At 39.1% G+C, this 17,547-nt stretch overlaps 3 protein-coding genes across 4 annotated transcripts in view; 1 reads left to right on the top strand and 2 right to left on the bottom strand.

Moving 5' to 3' along the window:
- The first annotated feature begins 351 nt into the window (after positions 1-351).
- The window catches only part of Sdhaf3 (Succinate dehydrogenase assembly factor 3), an 87,209-nt gene continuing 70,013 nt past the window's right edge, over positions 352-17,547 (top strand). Inside the window, exons 1-3 of one of the 2 annotated variants that reach the window (XM_066393702.1) lie at positions 352-609; positions 666-845; positions 7,187-7,222. In XM_066393702.1, coding sequence (XP_066249799.1) covers positions 442-609; positions 666-842 — 345 coding nt within the window. In that variant the 5' untranslated portion in view covers positions 352-441 and the 3' untranslated portion in view covers positions 843-845; positions 7,187-7,222. Of the gene's footprint in view, positions 610-665; positions 846-7,186; positions 7,351-17,547 lie in introns of those variants that run through there. The other variant, XM_066393701.1, reaches the window with a different exon arrangement.
- Positions 874-4,377, bottom strand: 26-29-p (C1 family peptidase 26-29-p). The gene is made up of 10 exons (XM_066393687.1): positions 4,203-4,377; positions 3,044-3,143; positions 2,768-2,988; positions 2,561-2,696; positions 2,392-2,507; positions 1,934-2,338; positions 1,754-1,880; positions 1,514-1,622; positions 1,225-1,412; positions 874-1,173 (listed from the first exon to the last, which is right to left on the bottom strand). Exons 1-10 carry the CDS (start codon positions 4,243-4,245, stop codon positions 984-986), a joined length of 1,635 nt encoding a protein of 544 aa, XP_066249784.1. The 5' UTR covers positions 4,246-4,377; the 3' UTR covers positions 874-983.
- The window catches only part of LOC136411191 (protein turtle homolog A-like), an 87,795-nt gene continuing 76,184 nt past the window's right edge, over positions 5,937-17,547 (bottom strand). The window contains exons 8-14 of the mRNA XM_066393682.1: positions 15,860-15,990; positions 10,182-10,341; positions 8,720-9,178; positions 8,508-8,666; positions 7,595-7,933; positions 6,727-6,866; positions 5,937-6,408 (exon numbers count right to left, since the gene is read on the bottom strand). Coding sequence (XP_066249779.1) covers positions 6,265-6,408; positions 6,727-6,866; positions 7,595-7,933; positions 8,508-8,666; positions 8,720-9,178; positions 10,182-10,341; positions 15,860-15,990 — 1,532 coding nt within the window. The 3' untranslated portion in view covers positions 5,937-6,264. The remainder of the gene's footprint in view (positions 6,409-6,726; positions 6,867-7,594; positions 7,934-8,507; positions 8,667-8,719; positions 9,179-10,181; positions 10,342-15,859; positions 15,991-17,547) is intronic.

Here is a 17,547-nt window from a genome sequence, read left to right as displayed (position 1 = left end):
TGAAGCTGTGACAACAGCGCCAAACATTATCAACGTCCAGATTATTTGAGTTAATTTTTAGTTTTTTATAGATTAAAATAGCAATAATTTACTTTTATCTACGGTTTTTGCCTAATTCGTTCATGTTATCGTAAACAATACTTATATATTATATACCAATTGATCATTAATAATAAGAATACAAATGATAATCATAAGTTGGGTTAGGTTAATGGGCTGTTGCCAATTCTTGACTTTTCCTTATTAATATATTTCTATTACTTTTCTTTGAGTAGCAATAAAGAAGGACGAAGTTATAGATGGCATTGTATTACATATTATCCAAAACTCTAACCTCAAATTTTTGGAAGTTTTTCATAAAAACCGCCGAATTTTCCGATTATTACCCCTCAAATTACTGAAATGTCTACCTAATTGGCCTTCTTTCATTCTCCTGAAACAATGCCCCATGCCCACAACGTCCGTACCCTTTACAAACTGATCCTGAGACTTCACCGAGGCTTGCCTGAAGAACTCCAATTTCTGGGCACTAAATATACCCAGGAAGAGTTTAGAAGGCATAAAAACTGTACCCCTCACGAGGTAGCTGTGTTCATGAAAGAGTGGTCTGTGAGTATCACTTTGTGCAAGTTCTTGGCAGGATTTTTGATGGTGGCCTTTGATAGAACTATGCTATAGTGTTGGCGCAGCAGCTGGGGGCTACTAGGGCTGCGAGTAGGGTCCAATTTGGTCAGACCCTGCCAGGGGAGTTGTTGGATAATTTGCGGGATGAGCAAATAGTACAGCTGTATGAGCTCATGGAGGCTGCAAGGGCTCCCAAGGGAAGTGGAAAAGAGGAATAAAAGGTAAATTGTTGTTAAATCAAACAAGGAATTTGTTTTTTACCCAGATTATTATTACATTTAACTTTCAGTCTGATTTGTAATAACACAGTAATGCTAATTTAGATATAACATAGGTGCAAAACTTTCACTATAATATTATTATTTTAAAGTAACGTAAGTGGGAGTGGTCATAACCCCACAATTGTTATTCTTTGAGGACATTAACACATACCCGTCATTGCCCCAATAGTTGGACCAACTGTTCTTCACCAACCAATAGTTATTTCCTTTGATAACCCCATACCCCACTGCAAGCACTGCATGGTCTAGCTGGTCAATCCCATTTTTACTGAAAATATCATTTATTGTAGGCTGTATTTTTCTGAATTTATGTACTTACCAATTCTCATCATAATAAACCCCATTCGAGTAGAAACTGAATGTTTTTTGGCTGGCATCGATGGCCACACTCACAGGCCCATGTTTGAAAATGGCCAATCTCAGAGCATTTTCATCACCTGAGGTCACATTGTACCAGGCATTGATTGGAGCTACTTTGGGTACTTTTTCGGCATGGCAGTAGCCATCCTAAGAGGGGTTTTGTTATGTTTTAAAGGTTTGAAAAGCTTGTAATTAAAATTAAATTGTTATTAAAGTTGTGCCTAAAAGATGCCAATGGGGTTAAGTACCTGTCCTAAGTATGGACCATAGTCTTCTTCAGTGGGAATCCCTCCATGTTTTTGCATCCATTGGTAGACTCTGAAGTCTTCACCACCATCACAGCCATTGTTGCCAAAACTAAAATGCAAATTGTCTCAAAATTTAATTTGAAATATAATTGAATAGAAAATTTATTTTCTAAGAGAAATGCTTTTTAAACTCAATAGAAAAATAATGTCTAATTTCCTTGGGTTTAAACAGAAACTTACCCCCAAGAACAATCGATCAAAGCCTGCTGGGACAGTCTTACTAAATGCCCCCCATTTTTCAAAAAATAGGCCCCCTCAATAGTGCCCACAGTCCCGAAGGACCAGCATGATCCGCATACTGACTGATCTACAATTTTATCCCATTAAATTGCTCCCAAAAATATTCCCTTCCATTCCCACCTTTCACGGGTGTCACCGCCCCATATAACCGCCAATCCCATTGCTCGGGCACATCCTTCAGTTCCGTATACGGGAACGCCAACCCTCCATTATAGACTCCAGAATATAGTCTTCCTCTCAAAGCTTTCAGTTCAACATCAGTCTTGTCAGCTAGGTGATTTACAGTCAAAGAGAATCCAATGTTCTTCCTATTGTGGGAGTGAATAAATCTCAAGTTCTGTCGGAAAACCTCCTGGCGTAGCGCAGCTTCATGCGCTGTTGGATATTCTTTATTGTGTTTCTTTGTAAATTTTTGGAACTCAAAGTCAATATGTCCAGTTCGTTGAGGATGAATAAACTCCGCCATAGGGTTGAAAGTAGCTAAATGCTTGTCACCAGGCCCAGGGAAGCCACTGCAAGTCAAGTCTGGAAAATCAAAAAAAATAGTGGGGATTTGATTATTGAATGTGAAGACTTACTCGAGTCTATTGCAAATATATTTGAGTCAATTGGACTGATATCAAAGCCATCATAGCGAATGTAGTAATGGTCATAATGGCTACCTAGAAGAGTGTTGAAGCCCCTCATTTCATACCTGCATTTCATTATTTTAGATTACTTTAAAAGATAATAAGAATAATGCGGTACCTGATTGGTACTGCAATCTTATTCCCATAATCATCCTCCCGAAACGTTATCCAAACAATATACTTATTTTCCTTTTCCCCAATCACAGTAGTGAGGTTCCACTTCTGAGTATCAATCCCTTCAATCATTTCATCTCCTGCAAAACTCAAAATTTAAGTATTTGCTCTGAATTTGTAACTTTGAGTGGCTAAATATTGGACTAAATACCTAAATACTGGAATCCAGTGAGGTCTGGCAGGACACTTTGAGGTGTAATTTTTTGTTCTAAGGATCCATTCACCTGTAGGCAGGTTCTTATGTTTTCTTCCTTCTCATTTGTAACAGGGGCAATTTTAATACTGGTACCGAAACTTTCTTTGCTCAGCTGATAAGTTTTGACCATGTCCCCGTAATAGTCGATTCTGGACTGCTTGTTCGGCTCATCGTACCTTCAATGTATGGTAATGTTAAGTAGTATGTTTTGATGAGCCAGAAAGTACTCACCATGAGGAGAAGGGTTCCTCTATTTCAGCGTAAGGGATCATGAGCAATCCTTTGACTGAATAGACGGTGCTCCATGTTGGTACATCGACGCAGGTGATTCCTACAGGAAAAAAATATAATACATTTTTATCACTTTTTTATTATTTCCTTACGGCTTATGCACTTTTTTAGTATGATCCTGAAAAAAATTCTTGGCTCCTTGTCTGTTATGCCAAAGTTATTATTCAATAATTCAGTTTAAATTAATTTCCTCACACTTCCACTATTTCTTTGCAGTTTATACCGAGCTTCTCGATTTTTATAAACTTCACCCCGTCATTTCCCCTCTTTTTTTGTCTTAACTTGAATTTTTTTCATGGCGTTTTTACCATGTCCACATAATTTAGATTATTTTTTGGTTTTAGAATATCATTTTTTCCTGCCCTTTCCGCCATTTTGTTAGCATTTTGAATTTTCATAGATTTAATTTGGTCACTTTTTTTTTGAACGCAATATTAAAAATTTATTGGTATACATTGTCCAAAATAACTTATCTAAGAGGTTTTGAAATCACTGATTTTAGACAATTAATCTGCATATGAAGTTTATGGTTGATTTAATGAATTTAATGTCTCTTTTCTTACGGATTTCATCTTTAATGAGATTTTGTGAACATTTTCAGTGACGTTCTCGACGTTTTTATTATCAAAATATTAAACATTCGTTGGCATAGATTGTCCTAAAATCATGTTTTCATAAATTTCAAGATAATTGACTTTTATATGGAAATGGCGCTTAATTTAATTTAATGCCCCTTTTAGTACTGTCCTGGGTTTTTTGGATTTAGATAGGTTAATTACCAATGTAAAATAAAACGGTATTAATTGTTTTGATTAATTTGTGTTATGTGCGCAGTTTGAAATGTGGCGATCAGTGCTATACTGTTATTATTGCGCTTTTCGGTCTAAGCTTGCATAAATTGACTTAGTGCAAGACCTACTGTTGACCTGCGTACATATATTAATATAGAAAATATAAAGCAGCACATTGGTGGAAGATTATGGAAGAATCGAGAACCAAAAATCAAATTCACCCCCATTGACGACTTCTTTTTGCTTGTTATACGGACGCAAACTTTCAAACAAACAAAGAAAACCTAACAAAGAACGTGGTTACTCACCAGCAATCACAGCCACCAAACAACCCAACCACAACGACCACATCTTCACAAATAAACAATAAGGAACGTTTAACGGTCTATTTGCTTAGGTTTCATTTACTTTTAACCACTGATATAGTTTGACCTAAGGCACAGCTGATTACGTATATTGGTTTTGTCTTGTGGTTCCATGCTATATCGGGTGGTCAATGGACAGGCGCGGATGGTCAATGGCGCAGCCCCTCGGTTTCTGCTTGGTATAAATGTGTGATTAATCGATGGAAATGCCGTTGATTTTATTTTTAGTTTGGAGTTATTGTCTACTGAACAAGATAGTCGTAATGACCTATAATCCGGGTATTGGTTTGTTTCTTTATGCGCGTGATTTCTTGGGTGAAATTACTGTATAATGTTATTCAAAAATTGGATGCTAAATAGTTTGCGTTTGGGTTTTTAATATATAATTTTCGAGTGTTAATTGTCATTTTATTGCATTCCAAAAATTGGTTTTCTTTGTATGTTTTCGCACTTTTTTTGGAAACCTAATAGGTTATTTTGTGAAAACAAATGTAAACCCTAAAACCTTTGCGCGCTATCACTGATTCTTGTCCATTTCTCTCTGTCCTTATCATGTTCTCTCCTTCTCTCTCTTTCGCCTTTTCTCTATTGAAATGATTTTCTCTCAGTCTCTTTCACAAGGAATCAATACTTCAATTTCAGTACGAAGAAAGGTTTAATTTGAACGTCGAGTGAATACCTCGTTGGATTTACTCAAAAATTTTACTGTTTTTTCCAGACATTCGGAGTAAGTAAATATTAAAAATTCATTGGCGTAGATGGTATTTTTTTTTTGGAGCCTTTAAAACCGCTTTTCTCGATGTGTAAATTTGCTTGATTTAAGGAAATGAATGTCCAATTTGGTACGGCCCTGACATTGAGCATATTTACTAAAAAAATGTATTGCTTTTTTCAGACATTTTTAGCAACGAAATGTTAACAATTCATAGATGTAAAGTATCCAGAGATTATCTCCTTGGAGTTTTAAAAACATTTAGAATTTTGTTTCATTTAATTAATTTAATGTTCCTTTTGATATTTTTTTGACTTATCAGATTAACAAAAATTTTTTATTTATTTTTTCAGAAATTTTTAGTAACAAAATATTAAGAATTTATTGGTGTAAATTGTCCAAAAATTTACTCTTCCGATCGTTCAAGATTTTCTCCCATTTATTTCTTGTTCCGTTAAAACCTAGATGTACGTTACTGTTGTAATATCGTAAGTGTTTTTTTATTTTTATATCTCTCTTTTCTTATCTCTTTTTCTATGCAAAATTCTCAATCAAAATGCCAATGAAGAGAGCAACAAAACCAAATTGAACGCTTGTTTGGCGCCATCTATGATCTATGCATTTATGAATCTACTAGTGAGATAGTGACATCTAGAAAAAATCGTTTTATAATCCGGTGGCGCTCTCTATGAAGTATCTAGCCAAAACCAAACAAATATTGTCTCTGCGCTATCTAGGAAATGTTTAGTGAGATAACATAAATCACTACCGCAACCCGTTTGTTGCTCTCTATAAGTTGCCTTATATAGAGCTTTGCTCACGGGCTCATAGATGTCAGCAGAGTTACTGTTACATCTGATTCTGTGTTTAGATCTAGAGGTGTAAAGATCTTTGAGGGGAACTCTAAATGAAAAATTAGTGAAACACCTTAATAACAATCATATAAATTAGTATATTACATGTACAATAATATATTACATCCGACGATTGTTCATAATATTTACAACAGGAGTAAATTCCCTAGTAGTACACAGTAATAGTAGGCTCTATCCGGAAACAGTCGTATCATACTGCAACTATACACGCCTTATTTAGGCATAGATGAATTCGATTGTATCTTTGTTTCTGTATGACATCTTAACAACCAACGAAAAATCTTCGATTAAGCAGCCAAAAAGAACGGAAATATCTGATTTAAACCTCGCAATTAGAGACGAAAAACTCGTTGCAACCACATCACAACCATGAAACATTCAGTTTATTTTAAAACACCACAACCACGTGATTTTCTGCTTATACACAGCTTTCCGGACCCGGTATAGTGTCAGTTAAGATGTGTTGATCCCTTCTAACGGTGGCGAAGGACCCGTAAGATACGTCCCTGGGTCGGGTTCTGGGTCGTCCTAGAGTGCTGTTAATATCACAGTTTGACTGAGACTGCAAGAAAGAGAAAGAGAGGAAATCTTTATTAGTTTACTTAGTCCTTCGAATCAGCTTCAAAATTCGACTTAAAAGATCAAAAAATGCTGTGGATCTCGTTGAGGATTGTATTCAATGTCCCCATTTGTGATACTTTAGAAGTTCCCTACAATTGTGTAAAACACAGGTAAGCCCTTGTCTTTTTCTAAATTTGAGAGCTTTTTCAATGTTCTTTGAATTAAGAATTTTCTTCGATAGAACACACAAAGGAGCGAAAAGCGATCTTTCGTTTCACTTCAAAAATTCTCATTTCACAATTCTCTTAAAAATACTTACTTGTAAATTAGGAAAAGTTTTCGACCAATCAGGATTGTTGACTCCTCCTTGACCGCTAAGATACTCCCCCGACGGTGACGTAGGATACAAGTCAGTGGGGCGGGGTAGTTCCGGGGGTGTGGCGCTGCTTTTGTCGCCACCTGTGTGAACTTTCGTTACTAATCCTGCGCGCCGTGGCTGCGTGGTTGGCTTGTTTAGGTCTGGATGATATGAGTGTGTGTGCGAAATGAAAGTAAAATTCTGGAGTTGGGTGGGACAGAAATACACGAGAGCTAGTTGGAAATACCAAACGATTTTATTGTATAAATGAGGGAAATAATAGAGTTTCGTGCGTTTCCAAATGTTCGTGCTCCTATCGAAATGCAAATAAGTCTAGTAAAAACATTGAAATTAGCATAATTATTAACAACAATAAAAAAAAATGATTTAATAAAACATAAAAACAAGTTTTTTGTTTCAGAAAGTTGCATGGAAGTCGAGTATTTTAATCAGCTAGGTAAGGAAGATCGTTATAAAAACGTAGGTAATAAAAATTCTTTAATGACGTTTGACATTTGAGTGACAAATGACATTTGTCATATATCAAAAATAAAGCTCTCTCCCTAACCTAATAATTGATGTCAATTGTGAAATTTAAATATTGCCTTTGACAACTGACGGTTGGAAAGCGGTTATCTGTGGAACTATATACAAAACACTATTTTGATACTTCTGGACGGAAATCTACCCTAACTACCCCCTATTTACATGCGCCCCTAAAGCCTAAATCATACATTGTCGAAATGTTTGAACGTGGTGAAGTGTCTGTTGTGGTGGTGACACTTGCCGGAGGTGGCACTAAGTTGATGACAGGTACAGTCGCACTCACCTCGGGGTGTGTTCAGGATGTCAGGCTGTCTGCGCAGCGAGTTGACGTCGTGCGCATTGTCGACGTAAGAGGGAGAGCAGTCGGCGGCTGGTTTCAACGTGTATGCGACGACGTACCGATTGTCGCCGGTGTTGATTTCCAGCATGGAACCTTGCCGTGACTTGGATGCTGGTTTGGACGCATCCAGAGCGATGTGGTGCGGGCAGTGATTGGCACCATTACAGTGGCGTTTTCGGCGCACTGCTATCACCACGATTACCAGTACTGCGATGCCGAAGGTGAGGAGGGAACCTGTGAGCAGGCCCGCCAGGGGTACTAGGCTCATGTTATTGCTACCATCTGCGGGTTTAAAACAGAATGTGTAAGCTTAGACCAAGAAGTTTCTCTTCTAAGGATATTCTCCCCTTCTGTGGATGCTCGAAGAATTAAATGGAATATTCTCGAAATAACAGTATTCAACCAAAATCCAGTTTTGGACCTTCGAATGGTCAGTTTAGATTGAAAGATTTATTTGGATCAAGAACTCAACAACAGTGTTCTACACGCTTTTAGTAGAACTGAGTAGAATGTTCTTGTAGGTGTTGGATTTAATAAAAATCTAGTGTTGGGCATATGAACCAATAATGTAAATCGGAAAGTTTACAAATTTGCACCGGGAAATTGAAAGTAAGGGCCTCTTAGATAGCTTTAGAAGAATCTTCTACAACAGTTTTTCAGTCACCATTAAAGTTTATAAATTCAGGATATCATTCATAGAATGTTCCATAAGGATCAACTAATGGTCGTCTAGAAAAATCGAAATTTGCCTTTGATCATAAATTTATTCCCAAGAACTAAAAAAATCCTGGAAAATTTTATAGAAAAGGATTTAGAATCTCGGTTACAGCACGTCTTTTGACGAACGTTCACTTACCTGTGCGCTTTTCAGCGTCATTTAGAGTAATATCATCCAAGACTAATCTTTCGCTCTTGCCCTTCGCGTTGACTGCGTAGACAATGATGCGCAGTGACGGCGGCGACGGCAGTAAGTCTCCCAAATCCAAGTGAAACGTCGGATAATCCGTCTCTGTCACTAAACTCTCTTATTGGTGAATTTCCCAGCAATGCACAATAATTGAGACTTACCAGTCAGATTGATGCGCAATCGCATCGAGTGTGCATCAAAAGCTTCTAAAACGAATCGCTGTGGTAATCCACCATCGTAACCTGCGCGGCACTCCACATCCACAATTTCAATTGTCTGGTTGTTCACACTTTTGAGGGTGCAATTAGTAAGGGGTGAAGGTTTGGACGCTGGCACCACCTGGAAGACGCACGGTTCCTGTTGACGCCCTATGGAATTGGCCGCCCAACAGCTGAGGGTGCCATACTCTTTTTGTGATGTCGCCCTGTAAGTTAGTTCGTCGCCGGTGGCGCTGGCGTTGAAGCGCTGCGCTTGCACGTCGAAACTCTCACCGCTGTTGTTCATTTGCCATTGGAACGTGACGTCAGATGGGTCGGCTGTCACGTGACAGCGCACTTTAACGGCCTCGTCCAAAGATGCGCCGATGATTGTGAGTTCGGGTTCCGTGCATACGGGAGCGTCTTGACAATTAGCGAGTTAATTATGCACGAATAAGTGGGAAATCTTTAACCCTTGAAAGCCGATAGTTTAAATTGACAATGACTTTTAAAATTATCCCAGTGCTTGCATTTGACAAAATGGCGCAAATGTCAGTTGTCCAGTGTTGCTACGACATTTTACGGAAGTAATATCTGACATGCTATCATATGTCAGTTTGTCAGTTGTCGCAACTACATTATCGGCTTGCAAGGTTTAAAGATAGGTTGTGAGTTGTTACGAGATGGTGATGAATTGAATGCCACTTTTTTTGGTTGCTCTCTCTCTCAAAATTAGTGGTTACAGCCTCTAAATCGCGTTAATATTGACAAATCTTCAACTATCAGTTTGTCAGTCAAGCTAATAGCATTATCGATTATCAGTATTCGGTTTAGATGGCAGTAAATTAAACACCATTGGTTTAGTTTCCTAACGGCAGGGTTATTTTTAATATTTTTAGATTTTAAGCCCGTTTTAGGCGAGCAGGAGAGGAAAATTGCCAAGTCATAAGGTAAATGTAAACTTGAGTGTCGTAGTTGGGGAGCATTAGGCCCCAGGGTCCGTTCGGGGGCGTAAAATCGAATGGCAGCAGCTTTTATTGCGCTCGCAAAGTTCCTTTGCAATACTTTTATATTTTCCACGATGCGATTCCGATATCTTCGATATTTTTACGACATAATCCGGGTCCCAGTGCCGGGGATTAGATAAATCATTTAAGGGAACCCTCACGGGAGTTTTAAGGGCTGCCACTGGGGACCGGCATTGTTAATAATAAACCGCTAAAACAAGCGGTGGGGGTGCGTTTGGGGGCGATTAATCGTCGTGCTTTTAGTTTGTTCTGGCTACCCGGAAAGTTTCCGAAACAGCCCAGAAATAATGCCAGCGGAGGCAAAAATATTGCTTTTATGGACCTTTATATCGGCAGTTTTTTTTTGCTCTTTTGCGTCAGCAATTGTTTGGCCATGTGACAAAATTTCAAAAACTTACATCTCACTTTAAGCTCCACGTTGGGGCTCATGGTATCTCCCATGGAATTGGCCGCCAAACATGTGTAATTCCCCGCCTGTCCTCTGGTGACCCTTTGTAGCACCAAACTCTTGCCGCTCACCACTACCCCGGCGGACACATTTTGGCTCACCAAAATTCCCTGAAAAAAGTTTTCCATCAAATTCTCCTTTCTCTCTACATTTAGCTGATTCTCCTATCAATCAAACACAGAGGAAGAGGGAAAGACGAGACGTACAACACACGATATAGCGAAATCAGAGTGAATAAATTAATATACATATGAGGACGCGGAAAGGGGGGAGAATATGGGAGATTTTACGTGTCGGTTTTCGTTGTTTACCGTCGTTTTAGAGTAGTAAATTATAACCTTATCTTAGGGTGAAAGGGGGGTGGAGGCTCTATAAACGTGTGGCGAGAAGCGGGTCCATTTTAGATAGCGGTAATAGACGCGCGTCGTCGTTAGAGCGGCCCCAAGTCGTTATTGTTTATGTCAACCTGAGACGAGGAACATTTCTTGTTCGTAATCTTAGAATTTCACCCTCGGTATTAGCGCACGCAGCAGCATGATGAGATGATGTCTAGAACGATCCTAAGTATGCTTTATATATCTTAACATCACAGGTGATGTCTCACAAATGTCTAGGATTGACCCTCATACGTTTGCGCATTGTTCAGTAACAGAAAATCACTAATGTGGCCTTCTTAAGAATGTCTCGAAATCGATAATCAATTAAGATGTCCAGAATAACCCTCAACATATTGGCCTGCTAAATCAAGATGTTAGGTTTGGACGTCTACAATGACCCTCACACATGATTTAGTACATGTCTGAGGCAACCTTTACAGGGTCTCTAATAAATATGGATTAAAATCGTCTTGTCAATGCGGAAATAAAGTTTCTGGTTTACCAGGACGATGTTGCTTCAAATGGTCTTCAGGGGTATTAGACAGGAAGAAACTTTTTTTACTTCAATTAACCGAATCTTCTTGAAAATTTTATTTTATAGCTCAGGGCACGTCTTTCAGCCGTGAAATCGCCTATTACAAGCCTCCGAACCCTTATTTGACCATCATTTAAGTCGACTTTGATTAGCTCCTCAGGCTGTTTGCGGTCGTCTCATCAAACTCCCAAACGACCAACGCAAAACTCACCGGGTCTGGAAAATAACTCCCGAATTAGTCATCATCAGGTCGCGCGCCTCCGGGACCTTCGCTAGTCCCTTAAGTTCGGGGGGCCCACGTGAAGTTTATAATCGGGAGAGCTGGATTCGTTCCGACATTTCCCTAATAAACCAGCCCGGATCCGATCCTCGGGGACTCGTTTATCACGTTTCGGACCTTCTAACTTTATTTCTCAATTTGTAAAAGTCTCCGCCGTAATCGCTTCGAAAGGGAGATGATTTTTGTTTTTCCTATAGTCCCGTAAAGGTTTAAACGAGCCGAAATTTGTACGTTTGATGAGTTTTTGAATGTCGGCGGTGACACGCGATAACGTCATCTATTTTCAGGCAGATAGGGAATCTTTTAGTAGGTGTACAAGAAGTGGGTTTGATACTGGCATTTAGCGAGACAGGCGGCTGCATTTTTCATGGGACTGACAAAACCGAGAACTCGGTTTCCTGGGGCAGAGCTGTCCATAATAATTGTTGCCCCACTTTAATTATTCATTTCTTCTATTTTGAGTTCAACAATACTGTGAACGTCGACAATATAGAAAACTTCGCCGATAATTCAGAAAATCACAATCGTGTGGATATCACGATGCCTAGAAAAACCCTAGCAGTGTCGCAAGATATCTCAAGTTTAAGGAAGTGGAGAAAACGTCTGCCCGATCGATAGATAGATTGATTGACTTGCCTGTGATAAACTGAAATATCACTTAGAAATGATATCACGAACGGCCCTTAAGGTGTTTGAGAAATCTGGCTCGAAAAGACTAGAGAAGTCGACCTCTGGGGGAATAGGTCGATTTTTGCATAAACTGTAAATTTAGGTTATTCGAAGTTGTAGATGTATAGAATGACCCTCATTGTGTCAAGACAAGTGGAACCACAAATACTAGGTATAAAGTTCCAGTTTCATGACTTGGTTTCTCTACGAAACTTAAATTTCTGTTATTTCGCAAATACCCATGACAAAAACTGGGGCAAGCAACTCCTATAAGTGTAAACAGATTTTTCTGCTGAAGAGCCTAAATTCACGTTGTTTAAATTCGGTAATGTTTAGAATGACCTAGCGACTGCCTGGCTTGACTGAACACGTTATTTTCCAAATTAACAAACCAATAAGCGATCATTGGTGTTTAACGTGTGAACACCCCCAACATTGATAATCAGCGAGTGAATGACTCGTACAGCGCCTTCGCCTTGAAAACCTTAAACGCGTGAAGGTGCAAACCCTTCCTTGATCCAGATTTTCAAACAAAAGGAACTTTGGAGCTTTAAGCAATTTTTTCGAGAACGGGCCGGTCAATTGGGCTTTGGCGACGCTAAATTACCCTCTTCCTGCCCTTCGCCCCGTGCGATTCTAGTTGAAAATTGGGTCAGCGGAACCTTTACCTCGTCATAAAACATAAGCGGGTTAACGATAAACGTAAGACAGTAATAATTTCTAGGGAGGAAATTTGTCAGATAAATTAGTGCTTTCCCCCTCTCGAATGTCCAATTAAGACTAGTTCGCTAATCGATATCCGATATTCGACACCGGCAAATTGGAGTAGCGGAACAAAAACGGGTTAGTTCCGCGGATACGGAACGTGATATGTGAAAGTTCCCGGGCTCCTGTTCGGACCAATTATTGTCGGGGTAACAAAGAGGGACGTTCTCGCGGCTCCAGTTCGTAATGCCGAAATTGAATTAATGCCGTGGGCTATAATTGAACGGGTAGGTTCTAATCATTGTCTTGGTTCTTTCGTCCGGGAAGTGGGAAGGAAACCGCTTTGGAATCACCGCTGGCTTTATTGTAATCTTGGGATCGTTCTGGACATTAATAACTTCAAAGCAGTTTAATTTAATAAGACATGAGGGACTTTTGTTCTCTGGATGACTGTGAACACCTTAATGGCGATTGTAGAAGTGGAGAAAAATTAAACGGGTCGGTCCTAATCGTCGTCTTGTTAACTCGGAAATTGCGAGAGGAAATGCACTGAAATCACTTAACGCCCTAATGTAATTTTGGGGTCATTCCGGACACTAACAACTTCCAAACCGTTTGATTTCTTTCACCCTCCTTAACACCATTCAAAGGACATCTCAAAAAGTTCTTCATAAAGTTTTGTCCTTTGCTAAGGCTATGGAAACTTTGAAGGCCATTTTTCTGGTTAAAAATTCGTTATATGTCAAATGAATACTTACGCAGTTTATCAGATGTGCCTGCTCATATCATCTCGTCTACATAAACTTAACTTTCAGACATAGGCTAACAAAAGCCAAATATATTTTAGTGTGTGCCTCAGAGAGGATTTTAAATTGTCAAGTATAGAGCAGGGTCGTAGGGTCATTGTGGACATTTAAGTCGGCACCAACACGATTTCTGGGTTAAGATTAGTAAAAAGATATTTAAATGTGGTGTAGAAATTAGTTTAAATTCTTGATGTTTAGCACACTTTCAGGGGTATGAGCTTATTTCTGGATTCAAAACACAAATTTCAAAATAAAACTGATTCAGTAGTTTCCTAGAAATGGTTTCGAATGTTCGATGTTTAGGACGCTCCGAAGGTCATTGCGGACATCTCCAGAAATGTGCAATGAGGGTTGGAAAAAGTCACAACTGAACTAAATAGACGTCAGTAGTGTCAAATTTTTCGATGTTCAGGGCACCCTCAGGGTCATTCTGGACATCACCTCATCTAGATCAAAAATCTACCTTCTTAGTATATAAAGCAATATTCCAAGCTCCTGGGAACTTGTTCCCGATATTTGGCTTGTTTTTATTTTCCAAAACTTTAGTTGCACCGAGCGACTGTGGGGGGAGGAAGGTGTGACGCAACCGTATTATTAAACACGCCTTAACTGCATCTGGGACGTCCAGAAAAAGTTGCATCCGAACGAAATGCATCCCCGGAGGGCAACGAGCTGCACTTAATCCCCATAGCAACTTCTAATAGGCGAGTTTATTATCCCCCATTGGGGCACTCGACTCGGTTAGGAGCGGATATATCGCCCCGGCAACATGAAAAACCGTCCAATAAAAGGATTTTGCCTTGGAAAAACCTCGTTTTTTTATATCCACTATTGTCTTCTTTCGTCGGCTAATATACTCTTAAATAGACTATAAAGCCTAATAAATCCCCATTAGGTGGATTCTCTCTCATTTTAGCACCGCGCCACTTTCGAGGATTTATTGGGGATGGATCTCTTTGGGGTGAGTTATAGCCTCGTGCCATCTCGTTAATAAAACTATTGCGGATGGAAACGACAGAGGAGAATTTAGTTTTCAGGAATATGAGGAATTTAATCGATAAGCCTCAAGTGGTGTGCTGTGAGTTGATAGGTCGGCAGCGAAATTGACCGTTATTGTAGAGAAATTTTTATTAAAAATCTGGGGCTCGCTTTTGAGGTGAAAATGCCTCTGAGGGACGTTCTAGACCTCATCGACTCGCAGCCCGGGCATCCCGCCTCAGAACTGAGGTATACTGGCAGATCGATCAGTACCGGTATTGATCAAATTTTCACTACTTTTGGACCAAGTTTAATAAAACCCGAGGTCAAAGAATTAATCCTTTGGTCTCTCAATTACACATCTCAACGGAAATCACATGCATTCCAGGTTTATTGCGGCGAATGCCGGGGATTACCGAAATGTAATCGGACTTTTATGGCGCATAAAGAGAGGATACTTAATGCCCGTCCGGTGCATCCATAAAAACTGCTAACATTCGTTCAAAGAAAAAGAAGAAAAAGGTATTTATTGTACCTAATGTTTCCCTTGAGAGGGGTATGTTTCAAAAAATTCAGGCGATATGAGGGATGATTTAATGGAACGAGGAGGATCCCAGTGGCGGAGCTGGTTAGGAATCCATTGTCAAACTTCAAATAAATATCTACGTAGTACATTGGAGACTATTTGAATTTCTCGATGTTTAGGACGCTTCGGGGCATTCTGGAAATTATAGCGTGCAGACAAATGCTTTTCGGCAAAATACGCTTTAGTAGCTTGTACAAAGACGCCACGGTAGTTTCTCGGAGAGGGTTCTAAAATACCGATATCTAGGACATCCTGATCGTTCAAATCACTCTTCCACGATTTAGAATGGAAAAAATCTATCTGATCATGTTTCACTGGCTTCTTAACGACATTTCCAGTCCTCGATGTCTAGCACCCTCCGAGGGTCATTATGAATATCGCATTCTGAAAAATCATTCTTTCCGAACGACGGTGTTTGGCAGGCGGGCATTTACCTTGTGAGGGGAGGACTTGACCTTTACACGAGTTTTATGGTAGTTTTCAAGACCGACACAAAGCAAACTTCGGGTCGCAAAAGAAACGGGAACTTTCAATGCTTTAATAGGCAATTCGGGGATCCTGTCAGGTCATCCAGAAGCGATTTCGGGCGGCATCCGGCGATGACAAACGACGCTCGTTAGCGTCGAAACGACACCCCGAAATAACGGGCGCAGTTGGCGTCGCCGCCGTTCGAAACAAAATGCGATACTTACGTTACGATACCAGGTAATTTTGTGATGCGGCGGGTTGGCCTTAATGTTGCACTCGAAATAAACGTCGTCGCCCTTCTTGATGCCCAGGGGGTTCAGTGAGCTGCCCAAGCCGAGGACCACACGGGGCGGATCTGCAAGAAAACGATAAATAAATGACACGTTTCCTCCCCGGAAATGATTTATGGTGCCTTTTATTGGACGCTGAAAAAAGAGTTAAAAACGGTTTAAACTGCCAATTATGGGGAGCGCTCCGTATCGCTCCCAACAGAGAGGGGGAGAGGTAATTTGTTTCCCCCCTTTTACGCGTCGGAGATAACGCAAAAAACCGTTTACCTAAAAATATAAGATTACTGTACACATTACGTGGGCCGTAATGGGAATCTTTTGAAAGGAGCCGAGATAATTTGTTTTCGCATCTTCGCTGCACCGCCCTTTGTGAATGTCCCGGGGCAATTCGGCGATTTTTATTAATGAATTTTACGCTTTTGTTGCCTGCGCCTCTGGATAAATTATCGATTTATCTAATTTATGATCCACAATTTGTCCGAGAAAGTGGGAGGACAGATAAACGGTTTGAAGCAGGAAGTTGGTGCAGTGCATAGGATCGCATAGATGATGAAAGCTAGACCATTGTTCTTGTTTTTCATTGAGTCTATTGGCAAACTGATTTACGTCAAAGTATGTGCTAATTAAAAGCCATTTGCATTTATCTAATTAATCATTACAAGTATTATTACCGAGTTCTTTAATCTAGTTTGACACACTCGCAGCAATAAAATAATTGCAGTTGCATTAAACTGATGTATATCAGAGTTCGCACGACTAATTGGGAGTTAAACTTATTTATAGGAATATTTATAGGTTTCCGGAATAGGATTTCTCAACGAGTTTAGCACATTGTTGGTACAAAAACGATTTAAATTGATTTATGCCAAACTTAGCATGATTAAAGCGATTTAAATTCATGTAAAGAAATAATTATTATTCTTGAGGATTGACTTTAAATTGTGTACAGTAAACCTATATTAATTTAAATTTATTTATTCCGATTTATGGTAATTTTGGGATCGTAGGATTTCTTTGACTTTATTTTTGATATTTTCTTTCCACAAGTTGTTGAGAGCTTCAGCGCTTTAAGCTGATTTATGGAAGATTTAGCATGACTCAACATGATTTAAACTGACTTGTGTTAAATTAAGAATTTATATAGAATATTTTAACTTAATTTGAACATCTTTTATGGTAAGTTTTCTGGATATGAAGTGATTTAAATTTATTTAATCTTATGTATATCAAATTTAGCAACGCCTTAAAATGATATAAGATAATTGAAATTTAATTTTTGGGAGACTAATTTAGTGCGATTTAAATTCATTTAAGTTCAATTGAAAGTGGATTTACAATGAGCAATGTAAACCGATTTAATTGGAACTTATTAACCAGTTAAAGTATTAAACCCATTTAAGTTTCTTTTATGAATAGCTTTACACAAATTGAACTGATTGAAGGGGGTTTAGATTCATTTATGTGGAATTTAAAGTTTGAAGGATTTAATTCCATTTAAACTTCTTTTACTGGTAAATTTTACTGTCTTAAACTAATTTAAGGTGCTTAAATTCTCCTTTTAAGTAAGTTGGAACCAAATTTGGGAGCTTAGAAAAGTTGGGTAACAGAAAGTATAGTCAACA

The sequence above is a fragment of the Euwallacea similis genome, chromosome 9, assembly GCF_039881205.1.
Source record: "Euwallacea similis isolate ESF13 chromosome 9, ESF131.1, whole genome shotgun sequence".
In the NCBI taxonomy this organism is placed as follows: domain Eukaryota; kingdom Metazoa; phylum Arthropoda; class Insecta; order Coleoptera; family Curculionidae; genus Euwallacea; species Euwallacea similis.
Note: the sequence above shows the minus strand (reverse complement) of the source record. Positions and strands in the feature narration are given on the sequence as shown.

Bases quoted from the DNA above. Each gene is read 5' to 3' on its own strand.
- 26-29-p (XM_066393687.1), bottom strand. From the start codon at position 4,245: ATGTGGTCGTTGTGGTTGGGTTGTTTGGTGGCTGTGATTGCTG. The intron at 3,144-4,202 runs GTGAGTAACCAC...TTTTTCCTGTAG, and splicing joins TTTGGTGGCTGTGATTGCTG to GAATCACCTGCGTCGATGTA. The intron at 1,174-1,224 runs GTAAGTACATAA...TGATATTTTCAG, and splicing joins GTTTATTATGATGAGAATTG to TAAAAATGGGATTGACCAGC.